Below are 15,449 nucleotides of genomic sequence, written 5' to 3'. Positions count from 1 at the left end.
TGTTTTGTCTTAAATCTCCTTATATCTAGTGAGAAAATTTAATTTCCCTTTCACCTTCACATGGGTGGGTTATACCAATAGAAAAATACTCTTCAGTGCTACTGCAGGGCTCATGGGACTTCCTCAGTGGTGTGGGAGAAATCCACTTAAACACCATCCTGAAACCCAGGGCTTCTCTTCCTGCTGTTGTGGCTTTGCAGAAGAATGGCCTACACACAACTCTACCGTTCTCTTTTGCTCAAAAACAAAACAAAGAAACCTAAACAAAAGGGTAAACGTTTATTTGGAGTTAGTTTTCTGGTGGTGATATTAAGGCCCTTCAGGCAGAGTTCAGGAGCTCCTGTATGGCTGCCTGCTGCTCGGGACTGAGCTGTGCTATGCATTCAGTCCACAGTCCTCCAGAAGTCTAGGGAAAGAACATTGTCACACATTTAGATTCGGCGAAAATGGTCACTGGGAAGTATCTTAATAATCATCATTAGGTAGACTGAAATAATGCCAAAATACCTTCTTTCCAGTAGATTAGCTTGATGAACATCATTGTAAAAGCAAGAAATCTTTTCATTTCTATAAAGTTCATTTCATTTACAGTAAGTTTTCTCATTTTTGCATTGATAAAGCTACACTTTAGCTGACACGTTCAGGTAATCTATACACATGAATTTAGGTAGGAAAAGTCATTGGTAGCTGACAGTTTTATTACTATTAAAATCTCATGTTTTTTTCTTCACAGATATGCAGAAAAACTACACAATGAGTATGTGCTAGTCTCAGATTTAAGATACAGGTTTTAGTTTTAATAAATAGTGAGAATATATGGGTAGATTATAATAAGTATAATCCATTTGAGGCTTGATGACAAGAGAATATAAAAATGAAATTTCCTTAGCTAGTTGGATTTCTACTTCCTTCCTCTAATAGAGAAGAATATGAAAAAAAAGCCAAAACCAAGTAATTTTTTAGTTCTTCTTCCCCAGTTTAACCAAACCAGCTTACCTGTACTTGGCGAACTACATTAGCCAGACGTTTGGCACAGGGATCTTCATGTTTAATTGCCTCATGCATTTCTCCTTCTGCAATTATACTGAATATTTTGGGCAGATTGGTATTGTTAGGGCCAAGAACGATTGGGTGATTACTGAAAAAAGAAAGAGAAGACAACCACTGTAAATGAAAATTGTAATAGGAAATCACTGAAGCACTCATACTTTTCTACACCTTTCCTCCAACATTGAATTTTGTTATTATGTCTTTATACAATGATTATGTACTCACTAAAATCAACTGCCTTTTAGATTCAGTAGGAGGAAAACCAGCTAATTTTACTTATTAGCTTTTCAGTTTCTTCCCATGTAAATTATATATATATACGTTAAAAAAAAAACCCCAAGATATTACTAAGAACAGTTCCTTAACACAAATTTTATTTAGACACTGCAGAATGGTTTCTAAAATAAATCTGAAGTTCAAAAAGATAATACAGGCATTCTAAATGTAAGCCGGGAAATAAGCTCCAGTCAAGTTTAATGGAAAGAAACCTAACAGTGAATCTAATTAGAATCCCAGCGTTTTTCATTAAGAAAATTCCAGAGTAGTCATCTCCAAGGGAGGTGATTGAACAGCGTGATGGAGAAGTGGCCACTGCAGAGGCAGGCGCAGGTAGGGGTCTCCAGGATGGCTGCTACATTCCTTAATGATGATGTCCTACCTGTGAAGACTCCCAGTATTTGTGTGAATGAGAACTTAAACAGGCATGAGGGAATATAGCCATTGGCCTGTTTCTACAAACTCCAGGAGATGAGTGGTTGTAGCCGTTGGATTTATTTATGAACTAAAAGGAGTAATTAATAGTGCCAGAGCCCAGATCCAGTACCTAGGGGAACTTGGACTTAGAAAAACAGACCACCAATGAACATGCCTTTGATTTGATAGTTTCTATAACCTCCAAAGTTGCTGCAATTCTTAGCTATACTCACAGGCATAAAATAATACTATTAATGACAGAGGTCTGGGGCCAGATCCTGACTGCCCGTCTGGTATATTTCCCTTGTACCACTGATTTTTTAATCCAAAGAAAAACACTAGTATTTCAGAGGGTCAAAAAATAGTACTAACAATGTTCTTTGATCCCATTCTACTAATGAATGGTATGTCAATTATACCTCAGTAAAGCTAGTGAGTGAATGGATGAATGAATGAGTGGGGTGGGAGACAGAACAGAACCTTCCTTGAACATCACATTCTATAATGATCTGTTGAACTGAGTTCCATAAAGAATAACTCAAAATTAGATGTGCTTATACGGCACTCTTAACTGTGATACGGCTTCTTAACCTGATTTATAAAGACAGCATTATTATAACCTATACACCTGGAAGCTGTGCACAGGAAGCACTGTGTTACGTGAAGGGAAGGAAATAAGGCCTACCTGTCCCATTTCTCACCTTTCAATCAGGTCGCAAAGATAATTGAAAGTCTGAACAGCTTCTTCTTTATCCTCATGTAGTGGAAGCCAAGACAGCCAATGTGGGAGAACTTCTTCAACGTTCACACAATCAGGCTTGAACTTCATAATTTTCCCTACTGCCGAGATGCAGTTCTCTGTAGCATTGATATTTTCTTTGGTCTTAGAATCAGCAGACTGAATAACTCTTACCAGCAGTGGAAGTGCTTCTAAAATAAGCATTTGAAAAAAAGTCATTTAAAGTCTCACATTTTCATGCAAATGCTCATAAATATTTCTTATCTCTGGTCCAGGTATGAATTATAGTGAGGCAATGTTCAAGTGCAAGAAATGTTTGTTTTTGTGACTACAGAACCAGACACGGGGAAAGGGGGGTTGCCCTGGCGTGCTCAGGAGCACCTGCACCCCACTAATCTGTAGGCCCAGGAGGTTAGCAGCCTCCGGATTCACATTCCTGATCACCTCGGTGTACCGCAGCTTCTGAAAGCCGCCCAGCTATATTCCCGTGCTGAACTTACAGGGACGCCAACATGTTTTAAAAGTATGCCCTCCAAGCCCCAAGTGGACTGTACCCTGGGACTGAGGTGAGGAGGCTATGGCCCCACTCAGATTTCACTTCCATTTCTACGAGCATGAGGGCGGTAAACTCCTAAGTGCTACAGTAAGGTGTTTGAAAAAGGAAAAGAGAATGAAGCAGTGTATGTTTGCCGGGGTGGGCGGTGTGCGGGGGTGGGGGGAAGCAAGGCAGGGATAACAGGGATGCCTGGGATGAGATGCACATAACGTAACAAACAAAAGTACCTGTACAAAAAGGACGATAGTTGTCTCCGCCGTACTGTGCCATGACTCCCAGGCCATACGCAGCTGCTTGCCTGACTTCTGGGCTGCTGTCACATGTGTATTGGAGCATTGGCCTTATGAAATATTCTGCATATTTAAATGAGGCTGGACTACAGTGTTCTATGACATCATCAAAGATGCACAAGCCCCACTGTCTATCTGGCCACGGTCTATGTAGACACTACAAAAGAGATACTCCTTTAAGCTTTGACTATTCAGATGAATGTGGTGCTGGAGTTTTTACGGCCAGCCACTTTGACAGACATTACTGTGGCAAATGTTGTCTGACATATTGTTTCAACAAACCAGAAGTCACTGTGTATTAGTTAATAAAAGACATGAACTAATGGAACAACAACAAAAAGAGATCGTAAAGAAACACTTATTCACTATAGGCTGTCATCTTACATGGATATTCCTGATATAGGTAATGAAAAAGAACACAGTAACAATCAGTTCTTGTGAATAACAACCCTCAAACTACTACATAGATTTAATAAAGTATAGGTTTAAAAGACTTGGGTGATTTGTTATAGAATTCCACAATCTGACATTACCAAGTACCAGGAAGAACTGACAGCAGCAGCTATGTATATACATTTACCTTACAAAAAAGATAATGGCAATGCTATATTTCAAAAACACAACAGTAGTAAAAGCTGCAAAGATTTAACTTTACAGTACTGATTCAACAGGATGTCATATGGGCCTAAATCATTGAAAAAAGATACTGCAGTACTAAATATCATAAAACACAAAATTGAAATCCAAAAAACCCCATAAATATCTGATGACTGCTTATAATTTATAATACATTTTAAAAATTGAATATATAAGGCTATCATCCAGAATCTGATTGCTGGTGGTACATAGTAGGGATCAAAACGGAATTTTCTTGTGTCTACTGAAAAACAAAAACAAAAACCTGCAACCATTTTTTTTCCATTTGTTAATTCAGCAGGGTATAGATAATCTGAAATAAAAAAAATCAGTTCTATGCCTTCAGACTGTATTATAAATTAGTTGAACTATGGAAAACCTAATTAGTAAACTTCAAGCATATACTGAAGGAGAAAATATCCAGGGCAATGCAATAAACTTGGTAAATTAAAGAGGTACAGTGGAAACCATGATTTCTATGATCCATTCTGACTTGAAAGTGTAAGTTTTCAAATGCTGTAAGGAAAGAGTTCCAGGTCAACTATCTAAAATAATTGTCAAAAAGAGGTAACACTTACAATTAGGTTGACAATTAACGGAAGCAGCTGTTCAAACCATGGTAACACTTTTTCCTTGTAGCTACTGAATATTGAGTGTAAAATGTCTGACACTTTGGTCAGAATATAAACATCATTATCATCCTAAAAAAAACAAACACATACATACCCATATGTATTTAAAAAGTATCCCTACTATTATTAACAGTAACATTTATTATACAAAACATAAGAAAAGTACAAAATTAAATTTCTCTTCACTTTCTTAAGGGCATATAGCAAGAGTCCAGAGACTGAGGTCACCCCAGTGATGTCTCTTGTCTGGCTATGGAAAGAAAGGAAGGAGTGTGGTAAATATTGCACTTATTGCAAATACTTTTCTTGGAATATATTCAAAATATACAGTTGAAAAATTAACCCAAATCTCAAAGATCTGAAACAAAAGTGATTTTACTTTACTATTTTTTTGTTTTCTGCAAGCATGTTTCTGGTTTGGGAGCAGGACGGTGGGGAGATGTGGGGTGAGTTATTTACGTCCCTGGGAACAATGTGTGTGTCAGCGTGTGAGCACCCTGCAGAGGACTGGGATGGCCGGCACATGTCAGCACCGGTCCACCAGATGGCCACATGCCACGTGACAGACCCTAAACACACAGCTGAAATATGTTTGATGGCATCAAGTGGTTTGATGGTGAGAGAACTGACTAACAATGTGAAGAATTGTGTCAACCACTGCATGCATATTATTTATGGGGAAATTTGCACAATTCTGTGGTCCAGTGGAAAGACAGCTGGCGTTATACAAAGATCTGGCCTTAAGCATGAGATTGTTGACAGTGCGGCTGTAGGCAGTCATTCAACATCTGAGTTTGAGTTCACTCATCTTTAAATGGCAAAAGCACCACCAAATACACAAGATTGTAGTGAGAGCAGAAGAAAATACGAGGTGAGCTCCAAGGTGCTTTCATATGTGAGGCCATTGCAACAAAATGCACACAAAGCGTCCAAAACACAAATCAGCTAATTTCAAATGACTTATTCTCTAAATTAATCAATGAAATACATGTCAGATTTTTCTACTAAAGATTAATAAGAAGTACATCTTATGAGAAGTCAGATGAATCAGAAACTTAAGCATTATCCTCCAGATGCAAATGGTCGTGTAAATTAAGTTCTAAATGGAATAATTTACCTCATCTTGTAGTGATTCTTCCACCTGTTCATCATAGTCTTCATCTTGTCTTTTAACTAAAACACACCCAAATAAATGTCTTTAAATGGTCGCCAAAATGGTCAAGGATTACATTCAGAAATAAAAGCATGGAAAACTTACCTTGTCGCAATTCTTGATTTTTAAAATGTTCTTCAAGTTTAGCTTTCAATATACCTCCCAACTCTTCAAAGTGTTCATTATTAAGGCATCCATCTCCCATGACTTCAATGCACTAAAACGAGGTTGAGGAAAGAAAGCAATTCATAAGATTTAAGTGTTTTTGGAGTCAAAAGTTAAACTCCATTAAGAATCAGAGGGAGGGACAGTGGTTAAGAATCCACCTGCCAATACAGGTGACCGGGTTCGAGCCCTGGTCCGGGAAGATCCCACAAGCCGCGGAGCAACTAAGCTGGTGCGCCACAACTACTGAGCCTGCGCTCTAGAGCCCGCGAGCCACAGCTACTGAAGCCCGTGCACCTAGAGCACGTGCTCCGCAACAAGAGAAGCCACTGCAATGAGAAGCAGCAACAATGACCCAACGCAGCCAAAAAAAAAAAAAAAAATCAGATGGAGGTGTGAGAAAAATTAACATAACTCAGTACCCTGGAAGATTAATGATTAAATGAGTAAATCCACTTGGTTTGTATTTGCTACGATGCCAGTATTTTAAAGAGAAGAATTTAAAAAATATTTTTCCTTTAAACATGTCCTGAGCACGTCTTAAGTGCCGGGAATTACGGTGGATGCTGCGGATTCAAAGATGGAAAAGACCAGCTTCTAAGGAGCTCAGTTACTACATGCATACTCTGTACAAAGATGGCGCTGGAGAAAGGCTATTATAGGCGGAGGGAATGATACAGGCAAAGACATAGAAGCATGCGGTCTTTGGAAAAATAAGAGAAAATCTGAACTTCAGGAGCGTAAATGGGGACAAATAAAGAATTTTTAAACCAAACTGTGGAGCAAGCTATGGAGCTGTGAGCAATGGAGATGACCAAGAATATGGGAAGGGGAGTGACTCAAAGAGCAAGTCAATGCTTGAGGAAAGGCGAATGAACTATGAGCAAAAGAAGGAATGGCTTGTGGAATAGACCAAGTGAGGCTCTTTCAACAGCAAAAAGAAGAGATACGGCAAAAAACAGAAGGGAATTTAGGGGAGAGAGAACAGGACAGAAACTAGACATGACTTGGATGATGACAGCCAAGTTTCTGTAGTTGGATTACCAGGTAATGATGATGGAAACTAATGAAGACCAGAATACAAGAGCTACTCTTGAAAAGAAAGAAAAACAAAAAGAGTGAAAGCACCAAAATATTAAACATTTTTGACAGAAAAAGAAAAATTTCTGTTACAACATAAAAATAAATCCCCCCATTTATTTATTAGCAAGACTAATAAATGGACACACAATCTTATACATATTTTTGAAGAGAAAAATATTTACCTTTGCAAAAGAGTGCATTATTTCTGAGAGGACATCTGAATCTGGTTCTGTGCCAATGGCCTTGATTAGAGCATCACACATAAAATGCCACATCTGTGTGAGATACTCAGGACCACGAACTCTTGCACATTCCAGGAGAAGAGGCATGGATTCTGCTGCTGCCACTCGAACACGTTTTATTGTTAAGGAAACGTACTCACTATCCTTAGATTACATTTAGTGTAATCACTATCCTCAAGATTGTGGAGTGCTAGGCAACTTCTGTTTATCTAAGACTGCTCTCCAAGAGCTTGTGTTAAACATAACCTGCGTATAAAAACAGAAGTCTCCCTGTCCCCAAGTCATACCTCCTGTCTTTTCTGTCACCTACAATATAACAGGAATGAAGGCTCAAATGTAACCCCTCATCATAAAAATGACTGAGGAAGGACCTGGGACTCTCACAGTATGTCTCAGAATGTACCTATCCCCAAATTTGAGGTAATGCATGCTTCTAACAAATGCAACTGAAGCAATGACTTTACTAAAGAAAACTACTGAGGATCTCTTCCTGAATCAGCCTCTTCAGTTTTCGATAAAGATGAGTTGCCTCTCCCTATCTAACATCATTTCTAAAATAAGGTCTTGAGACTTCTTCTTAAAAATAATTCTGGTCTGTCTTCAGGCATTATGGGAAGTCTGCTGGGCAAAAGCCATCTTCTGTAAAGGATGCCGCTGCAGGATACTGCATGAAGAACTACAACAAAGTGGCTCTGGAGCCAGGCAGTTTTGGGTCCAGGCTCTACCGTTCCATTGGGCTGTCATTTTTTTTAACTCATTTACGAAAGTGTGTGTATGCGCACACGAAATGGCATAAAAACCTACCTATACATATTAATTACAACTACCATTATATTGAGGAGGAAAACTGTTTCACACAGATTTACCAAGAGACATTTCTCTCCAGAGGTATTATCCACATTTGAAATGAGCTATATAGAAAGTTAAGTACTATTAAGTTGGTCTCTAACTTGTTAGAAGGTCTTGCTTAACATCACCAAAAGATATTTGGGAAAAGCAGCAATTATACACAACCATAAACATTTGCTAATAAAATAACAATCCTTAAAGCCCTTCAGTGCTCCACAGAGAACTGTCAACTAGAGGATAGTTGACATTTTCTTTTTCATGTTTTCGGCACAAATGAAACAAAGGCACTTGCAAAGAACCAAGTTTATAACCTGAAACCACTGTCAGTGCAAACAGAATACTGGTGATGTACGCTTACTTCGGTTAGCACAAAGTCTAATACTTCAACAGCCTACAATTTAAGTAAATCTAGAAATGTTTTCTGTTCAAAAATTATAGGATATCATCATGGAAATAAAATTTCAGTAGAGGGACCATGAGTTTCACAACCTGTTCCGTGTACTCCACAAAGCCTTCTTTTAATTCCTTAGCATAGCAAACCTGAAACCAAAGTATTTGAAGAGAAAACAAGACCCATGTTAATTTTGATGTATTAATATTTATTAACAAACTGCAAAACCATGAGGACCACAGAATGTTATATCCTAACTAGAGCTAACTACATTTAGAGCTGTCTGCAGGACCGTGAAATTAGTCTTTTAACTAAAGGGAATTGTAAAATGGGAAAGGACCATGAAACGACTGTAGTATATATTGTCATTCGAAGGGGGGAATATTTCGTATTCTTATTTTGTAGGGGGGAGAATTTAGCAAAAGTTTCAGCACTCTGAAAATACTTCAAACAAAAGATGCCACTTAATTAAGGCAACCTAAAATTTAAAAAAAACCCCAAAAACCTGAAAATGTAATCACATCACTTCTATAAATCTGCAGCAAACGGGCTTATGCTATTCTGAATTTTAAAAAAATCATTTCAACAGATGAAACAAAAAATTGTTGTCTTAATGTAATTGTTTCTTTATTCTCTTTCACTACATGAAGAGAGTTGGTAATTTTGTAGAAGATGTTACATTTATATTTGTTCTCAAGTTGAGCGATACTACAGAAAATCCAAATTGTTTATAAATTATAGGTAATTAAGTACTGGTAAGAATAAGTTCAAGAGATATATGTTCAAATGAATTAGAAAACACAATACTAATACAAAATAAAATTTAAGCCATTAACTTTTATTTAGGCTTACTTAACTGCTAGATTTGTAATATACCATAATCTCTTTTTAAAATACTTTTTTATTGAAGTTTAGTTGATTTACAATGTTACCAAAATCTCTTAATTCTATTTGTAAAAAAACAAAAACAAAAAACTCTCACTGTCTACAACACATGCTCATGAAGGTTTAAAAAAGGAAACTCAAAGAGAATATACATAGACCCCATAATACCACAAGAAATAATCACCGTAAACATTTTGATTTTCCTACCATGTCTATTTTTTTAAATACAATGAAATCATACCAACTTTATCTTTAATACTGTGAGCAGATTTCTGTTCATTCAAAAATATTCCTTAGCCACTTACTATATACTAAACACAAAACAGGCAAAAATCCTTCCCCCTCAGGTAGCTTTGTAATGGCTATGTAATACTCCAGGGCACGGTAATTACTGATCATCTTCCTAACAATAGTTATTTGGGCTATTCATTTTTGTTGTTGTTGTTATTAAGAACAGCACTGGTAATGAAAGGTTTTATCCACATTTCTTTAGGATGGAAATCCATAAGTGGAAATGTTGGGTCTAAAGGTTTCTATATTTATTAAAGAATACATTCCTGGCATAACTTCTTCAGCATCCGTGAAAAGCACTCCTATGAAATATATATATATAATATACATAAGTATATATATAATGAATTATATACATATACATTATATGTATTCATTATGAGAAGCTGTAAAACAAAGTTCAGTAAACATAATTACCAGCATCTGACAAGCAGTTGACTTTTCTTCCAGTCCTGCAGTTTTAATACCAAAACTTTGCTGATCTCCAAGGTTCACAAATTCCCAACCATCATCATCACTCATGTTCTCCATGTCTTGGGCTATTAACGAAGAAGGAAGAAAATTCATGTTAAAAATGGTAACAAGGAGAAATTCTACAACTGCCATGTCCGCATGCAGACACCTACTATCTAAAAGGGCCACTTCAGGCTTAATCGAAGCCGTCTTCAGTAGCGGTCCCATGACCACTGGAAGGTACTGCTGAAATTCCTTCCCAAGGATTTTGCACATTCTGGCCCATGCTGAGATCATGTAAGAGATCTGGGGAGAAAAATTTAAAATTAAATTAAAAGTGATTTTTAATAAAAAGTGGATAAATAAGACATAAAGAAAGCCCCTTCCCTGTTTCATGGAAATGATGTTTTTACATTCATGGCTCTTTAAGCAATAAGTGCATTTTCTAAGGTCACATACTTAAAATGTTCAGAAACCATGGAAATCACTGTGAACTTCTACACTAGGATACAGACAACAGCTGAGGCAAAAGAGCCCAGGACCCTGTCTTATTTGTTCCTACTTTCAAGAAACTATATATTTCAAAATATATAGTTTTCTCTAACAGCATCTGAATCATTTAACAAAGCCCACTTAAACATATCAACCCCTAAGCACTAATTTTCTTGAAGGCAGGAACTTACCTTACTTTGTCTACTGACTAAAGTTCCATTCATTAAACACTAAATACCCCTTTCTCCTAGCTGTTTAAGTTTTCTGTGTAAGGGGTTGTCCACATTTAAGACACCTCTTCTACTACTACTGTCTTTACAAAGACTTAATCTACCTACAGAGAATCTGGTTCTAATTCATCCCCATGGCCCCAAAAGTGATTTTTACCCTCCAGCAACCATCTATATATTTGTCTATTTCACATGCCTGCATGTGCAAATGCACTCCCCACTCCTAATTTAAAAAACAAAACAAATTTTTAAGTGTTTGGAAAAAGCATTTTTAAGTATGGAAAACAAATGCAGAGTGGCTGTGTAAAGTTAAAATTTAAGCCAACAATTACTGATTGAATGCTCATGGTGCAGTAGGCACTGTGACTATCATGAAGATTGTGACAAACATTCACGATGTTCTTACTACAGGGTCCTCAGTACCCACCACTAAGACTGGTACCAGCCGTGAACTACGCGCAGAAGTTAGCCAGGCTGAGTGGGGAGGGTTCTTTCTAAGCTCAACGAGGGCTTGTTCACAGGCAGAGAAAAGAGCATGACATGCTCTAAAACTACTGGGTTTCTGTATTTCTTTTGCTTTTGACAGGGGAGGGAAGTCATCTGGCATGCAAAGGGCCAGGAGACATCCACATGGTGATGTCTAGTGAGGGGCTGGACAAATGAACCCTGAATTCGGCGACAGACCTGAAGCCACAACCATATGAAGGAAAACCGGAGCTGTGCCTATGGATGACGCTGCTCAAGGAGAGTGAAGAGGTAAGAGAGCCTGGCATGACAGAACTCCAATGGAACCAAAAACTAGTCAGAAGAGGAGCAGCCTGGAATGGACCGAGGGAAAAATGGTGTGCCAAGTAGAAGGAAAATCAGTGAAGAATGTCTCTGAAACCACGGGTTGATATTATCACAAGAAACCTATTACTCGATTTCTTTTTTTAATACATTTAATCCTGAGCTATAGACCAAAAGGAGGCAAGCGCATGTGAGGGCTGCTTTACCTGAGGGTCATCATCTTCCATATCACTGAAGTCTGTCTGCGTCTTCAATAATAGCTGCATCACATCTGATGCGTCTTGCATGAACTGGAAGGAAATATTTGGGGAAAAAAGACACTAATATTACTCATGTATATCACATCAGAAAGGCACTACTGCCACCCAATTTTTGTTTCTTATGTAATAATAAAACTTTCCCCCCAAATCTATTACATTTCCCACACGGGTTATAACCCCTCAGATAAAAGTATTATATTGAAATTTTTTCATCTATATTGCAATGGACTTAGTGCTTTTTCTAGAAAAATACGTTTTCCAGTGAAGGTCAAAATGAATTGCAGTATAAAGATAGTTCTAGTGGCATCAAGTTTTGGTCCATGGCCTATGTATTTCCAGCAGTAAAAAGATAATCCAAATCCAGAAAGACAATTTTGGGTTGCTCCACAGAACTATATGATTTTCATTTAACTCTCTGTGTAGTTCTGGCAATCTCCATTGTATAAACTGTTTCAAAAATAGTTTGAAAGCCAAAATGCAGAGAACAGAACATAAAAATGTTTTATTGGTTAGTTTCTCAGTGTCTCCCAGAGAACAGTTTATAAGATAATAATGCTGGTTTTGGAGGAAATCAGAGAGAAAGGTTCTATATTGAAAGCTCTGAGAATCAGAACATGAGGGGCTGATGACAGAGGAGCTTCTTCTGAATTAGCTTTGACAGGTCTGAGACGTCAGCTAAGAAGAAAAACACACTGGCCCACCGTCCTTGCTAATTATTTTCTGAAGAACTACATGCATATAAATTTCTCTTGGGACACTCAATGCTTTTTGGATTAACAGAAAAGCAACTGGAATGTTCCCAAGCACATGTTCAAGTGGGCGAAACTAAACATATGGGTCTTGAATTCCACAAGCCTCCATAGAGACAGACTGTACCCATAAGAGAAGGTTTCAAGAGCATAACTGAGTTAAGAAACCTTAATATTAGCGATGAAAAAATGAAGGAAACATTTATTTATATATAAAATTAAAGTAATATGAGAGTAAGATGATGGGAAAAAACAAGTATCCAGAAAACCATTTATCAAAAGGAAAAAACCCTCTGGTACCCTCAGTGCCTCCGTAGCCAAATTCAAACAAAAAATTCGACGTACTACAAATCACGTACTTTTTCCTTCCCAACAGCCAGACCAATGAGGCTGATGCATTCAATAGTTTTTCCTCTGAGAAGTCTGAGCTCCTTTTGAACTGCATTCTCAACAATGTGCTTCAGTGATGGCATAAATAAGTCATAGTAGGGGACAAATTTTTCTTCTGCAGTATCTGCAACTGATGCGATAGACGTCACAACTTGTTCCAAAACTAACTTGGTGCCTTTCTGAATCAACTAGAAGGAAGACACACAACAACCACACAAATGAGAACATGGAAGAAACACTCCCTGAAAGTTCCCGAGGGCTTTTCTGAAACCGCAAGCTGAGCCCACCCTCTGGCAGCCACACCGGAGACTGTAGGTCTTAAAGCAAATATAAGAACGGCGCTGAACTATTTGTATTTATGTGTGATGTTCTCTCCTTAACACAGTGCTCCTGGACTACTCCAGATGTTCCTCAGGCCGCTCGTCAACCACAGCCGCTCTCGGCAGAGCTCTTTCTCCTTGTACCACAAGCCCCAACACACCTTTAAAAGGTCAGCATCTTTCTGCATCTCTGCATCTCAGCATGCTGCATGTTTCTTCTGCATCTCAGCATCTGCTCTGTTTCATGTCATGACTGGCCTCTGATCTCCCTGGAATGTCCTTCTTCTGCATCTCAGCATCTGCTCTGTTTCATCTCAGCATCTGCTCTGTTTCATGTCATGACTGGCCTCTGATCTCCTTGGAATGTCCTTCTTCCTCGGCTACTCTCTCTTTGCATTGCTCTTGCTCACATACTTTAACCTCCTCCCCAGCCCATCTTAGCAACTCCTTCCTTCAGTCTGTATCTCACATATTGGACCCATGAGGGGAGGGAGGATTATACAGAGGCACCCTTCACACTTCAGCCCTTTACCCAAATCTACTAGTAATGTCACATCTGATCCATCAATTCCTGATTTAACTAACCTAACTGATCTGCCTTCAACTTGTCTACCTCTGTGTGTTTTCAGATACACACACGTTCCTGTATCATGTTCTTAGTTTGCTGTCATTGGACACTGAGCACGCATCCTTTGCTTTAAAGCCCCTTCTTTGCCTTCTGAGACATTATTTCCTCTCTTCCTCCCTGTTCTCCTTTAGACCAGTGCTAGGCACAGTGTGGTCTACCAACTGCTACCAGTTCATCATGAACTAAAGTATAGAAACTGAGTATTAATATAGCGATTTGACAGTAACTTTATGTCTGCTGAATATAATAAACGGTTTTTATTTTGCATGTCATTTTTGTTCATTTCACTTTAGAGTAGAAATTTATTTTCATTATATTTGACGACAAACTGGGCTTCAATCTTTGCCTTTCTTACCTGAATCTTCTCTCTCTCATGATGCTACACTGACAACATTCACTTGTTTTTAGGTTGCCTCTTACTTAAACTGAAACTATAAACTGTCTTCTATTTGGATGGCCAGGCCTTATTTTAAGAATTCAACATATTTAAAACAAAAAGGATATTCTTTTTTACATATTCTCTATTTCTCTCACCCAGGTTAGGAGAGTGGTCAACATTTTTTGCTTCTTTCTCTTTCATCTTTTAAAATTCAAAGTGGCAGAGAGAAACAGCTAATGCTTCCTGAGAAGCATCTTTCAGAATCACTTTTCCTTCCAATTTCCAATATTACCATCCAAACTCGCTGAACAATAATCGTATGATGGTCTTGCCTTAAATCTTCCCCATTTATGTTTATGCCTCATGTTGCAACTGTACTAATTTCCTACAATCACGTTTTCATGGTTTCTTGCAGCAATTAATTTATGTAATTCCAAATTTACATAAATAATTTACAGAGTTCAAAAATAACTCTGGCTTGTTTTCCAGGCAATTCACATGTTGCTTTTACCTACCCTTTAGTCCATATCTTTCCCAAGTCTAATACTGAGCAGCCCATTCTCTGGTCAAGCCTGAATTATACTAAGAACAGCCTGGAATATCTTCCTAACTTTCTATTCTTTATGGCCATTCTGAAAAGTTCTTCTTTCTCCAGGTCTTATCTATCAAATTAAATTAATGTTTATAAATAGGGAGCTTAAAGATCTCGAAACTTACCTCTTGAAGTTTAAGGACCATGATGGAATGCAGATGTTTCACCAAATTATCTAAATATGGAATAAGTAGTGACTTGGGACAGTCTTCGGTGAAGTTAATGAGAGCGGCAGCGGCATGGGCCTGTACACGCTGATTGCCCTGGTCTTCCATGGTCTGCAGCAGAGCTGCAATCACCTGTGAAATGAAGTCACACACATAGACATTTTCAAATGCCATCCCTCTTCTTAGAGTTTGAGTGTCTGCAGACTCATTACTTACCTTCTCATGGAATTTCTTTTGGAAACCAGGTGCAAAATCTGTAGCCATCTGTCCCACGGCATTACAGGCTGCATACCTCACTCTGGGATGCTGGAATAGGTGCCTTTGTATTAGTAAAAGCAATAGGGT

General features: G+C 38.1%; 1 protein-coding gene across 4 annotated transcripts in view; it reads right to left on the bottom strand.

Annotated features, from left to right (window-relative positions):
• Nucleotides 1-260: 260 nt before the first annotated feature.
• IPO5 (importin 5) overlaps nt 261-15,449 on the bottom strand; it is a 130,244-nt gene continuing 115,055 nt past the window's right edge. For all 4 annotated transcript variants that reach the window (XM_079903313.1, XM_079903314.1, XM_079903311.1 and 1 more), the window contains 15 exons: nt 15,321-15,410; nt 15,063-15,236; nt 12,988-13,206; nt 11,826-11,909; nt 10,282-10,414; nt 10,073-10,194; nt 8,532-8,628; nt 7,180-7,352; nt 5,855-5,966; nt 5,714-5,769; nt 4,543-4,665; nt 3,266-3,485; nt 2,445-2,673; nt 997-1,138; nt 261-406 (listed from right to left, as the gene is read on the bottom strand). In XM_079903313.1, coding sequence (XP_079759439.1) covers nt 320-406; nt 997-1,138; nt 2,445-2,673; nt 3,266-3,485; nt 4,543-4,665; nt 5,714-5,769; nt 5,855-5,966; nt 7,180-7,352; nt 8,532-8,628; nt 10,073-10,194; nt 10,282-10,414; nt 11,826-11,909; nt 12,988-13,206; nt 15,063-15,236; nt 15,321-15,410 — 2,061 coding nt within the window. In that variant the 3' untranslated portion in view covers nt 261-319. The remainder of the gene's footprint in view (nt 407-996; nt 1,139-2,444; nt 2,674-3,265; nt 3,486-4,542; nt 4,666-5,713; nt 5,770-5,854; nt 5,967-7,179; nt 7,353-8,531; nt 8,629-10,072; nt 10,195-10,281; nt 10,415-11,825; nt 11,910-12,987; nt 13,207-15,062; nt 15,237-15,320; nt 15,411-15,449) is intronic.

Source organism: Stenella coeruleoalba (assembly GCF_951394435.1).
Source record: "Stenella coeruleoalba genome assembly, chromosome: 18".
In the NCBI taxonomy this organism is placed as follows: Eukaryota; Metazoa; Chordata; class Mammalia; order Artiodactyla; family Delphinidae; genus Stenella; species Stenella coeruleoalba.
This window is presented reverse-complemented; position numbering and strand designations above follow the sequence as displayed.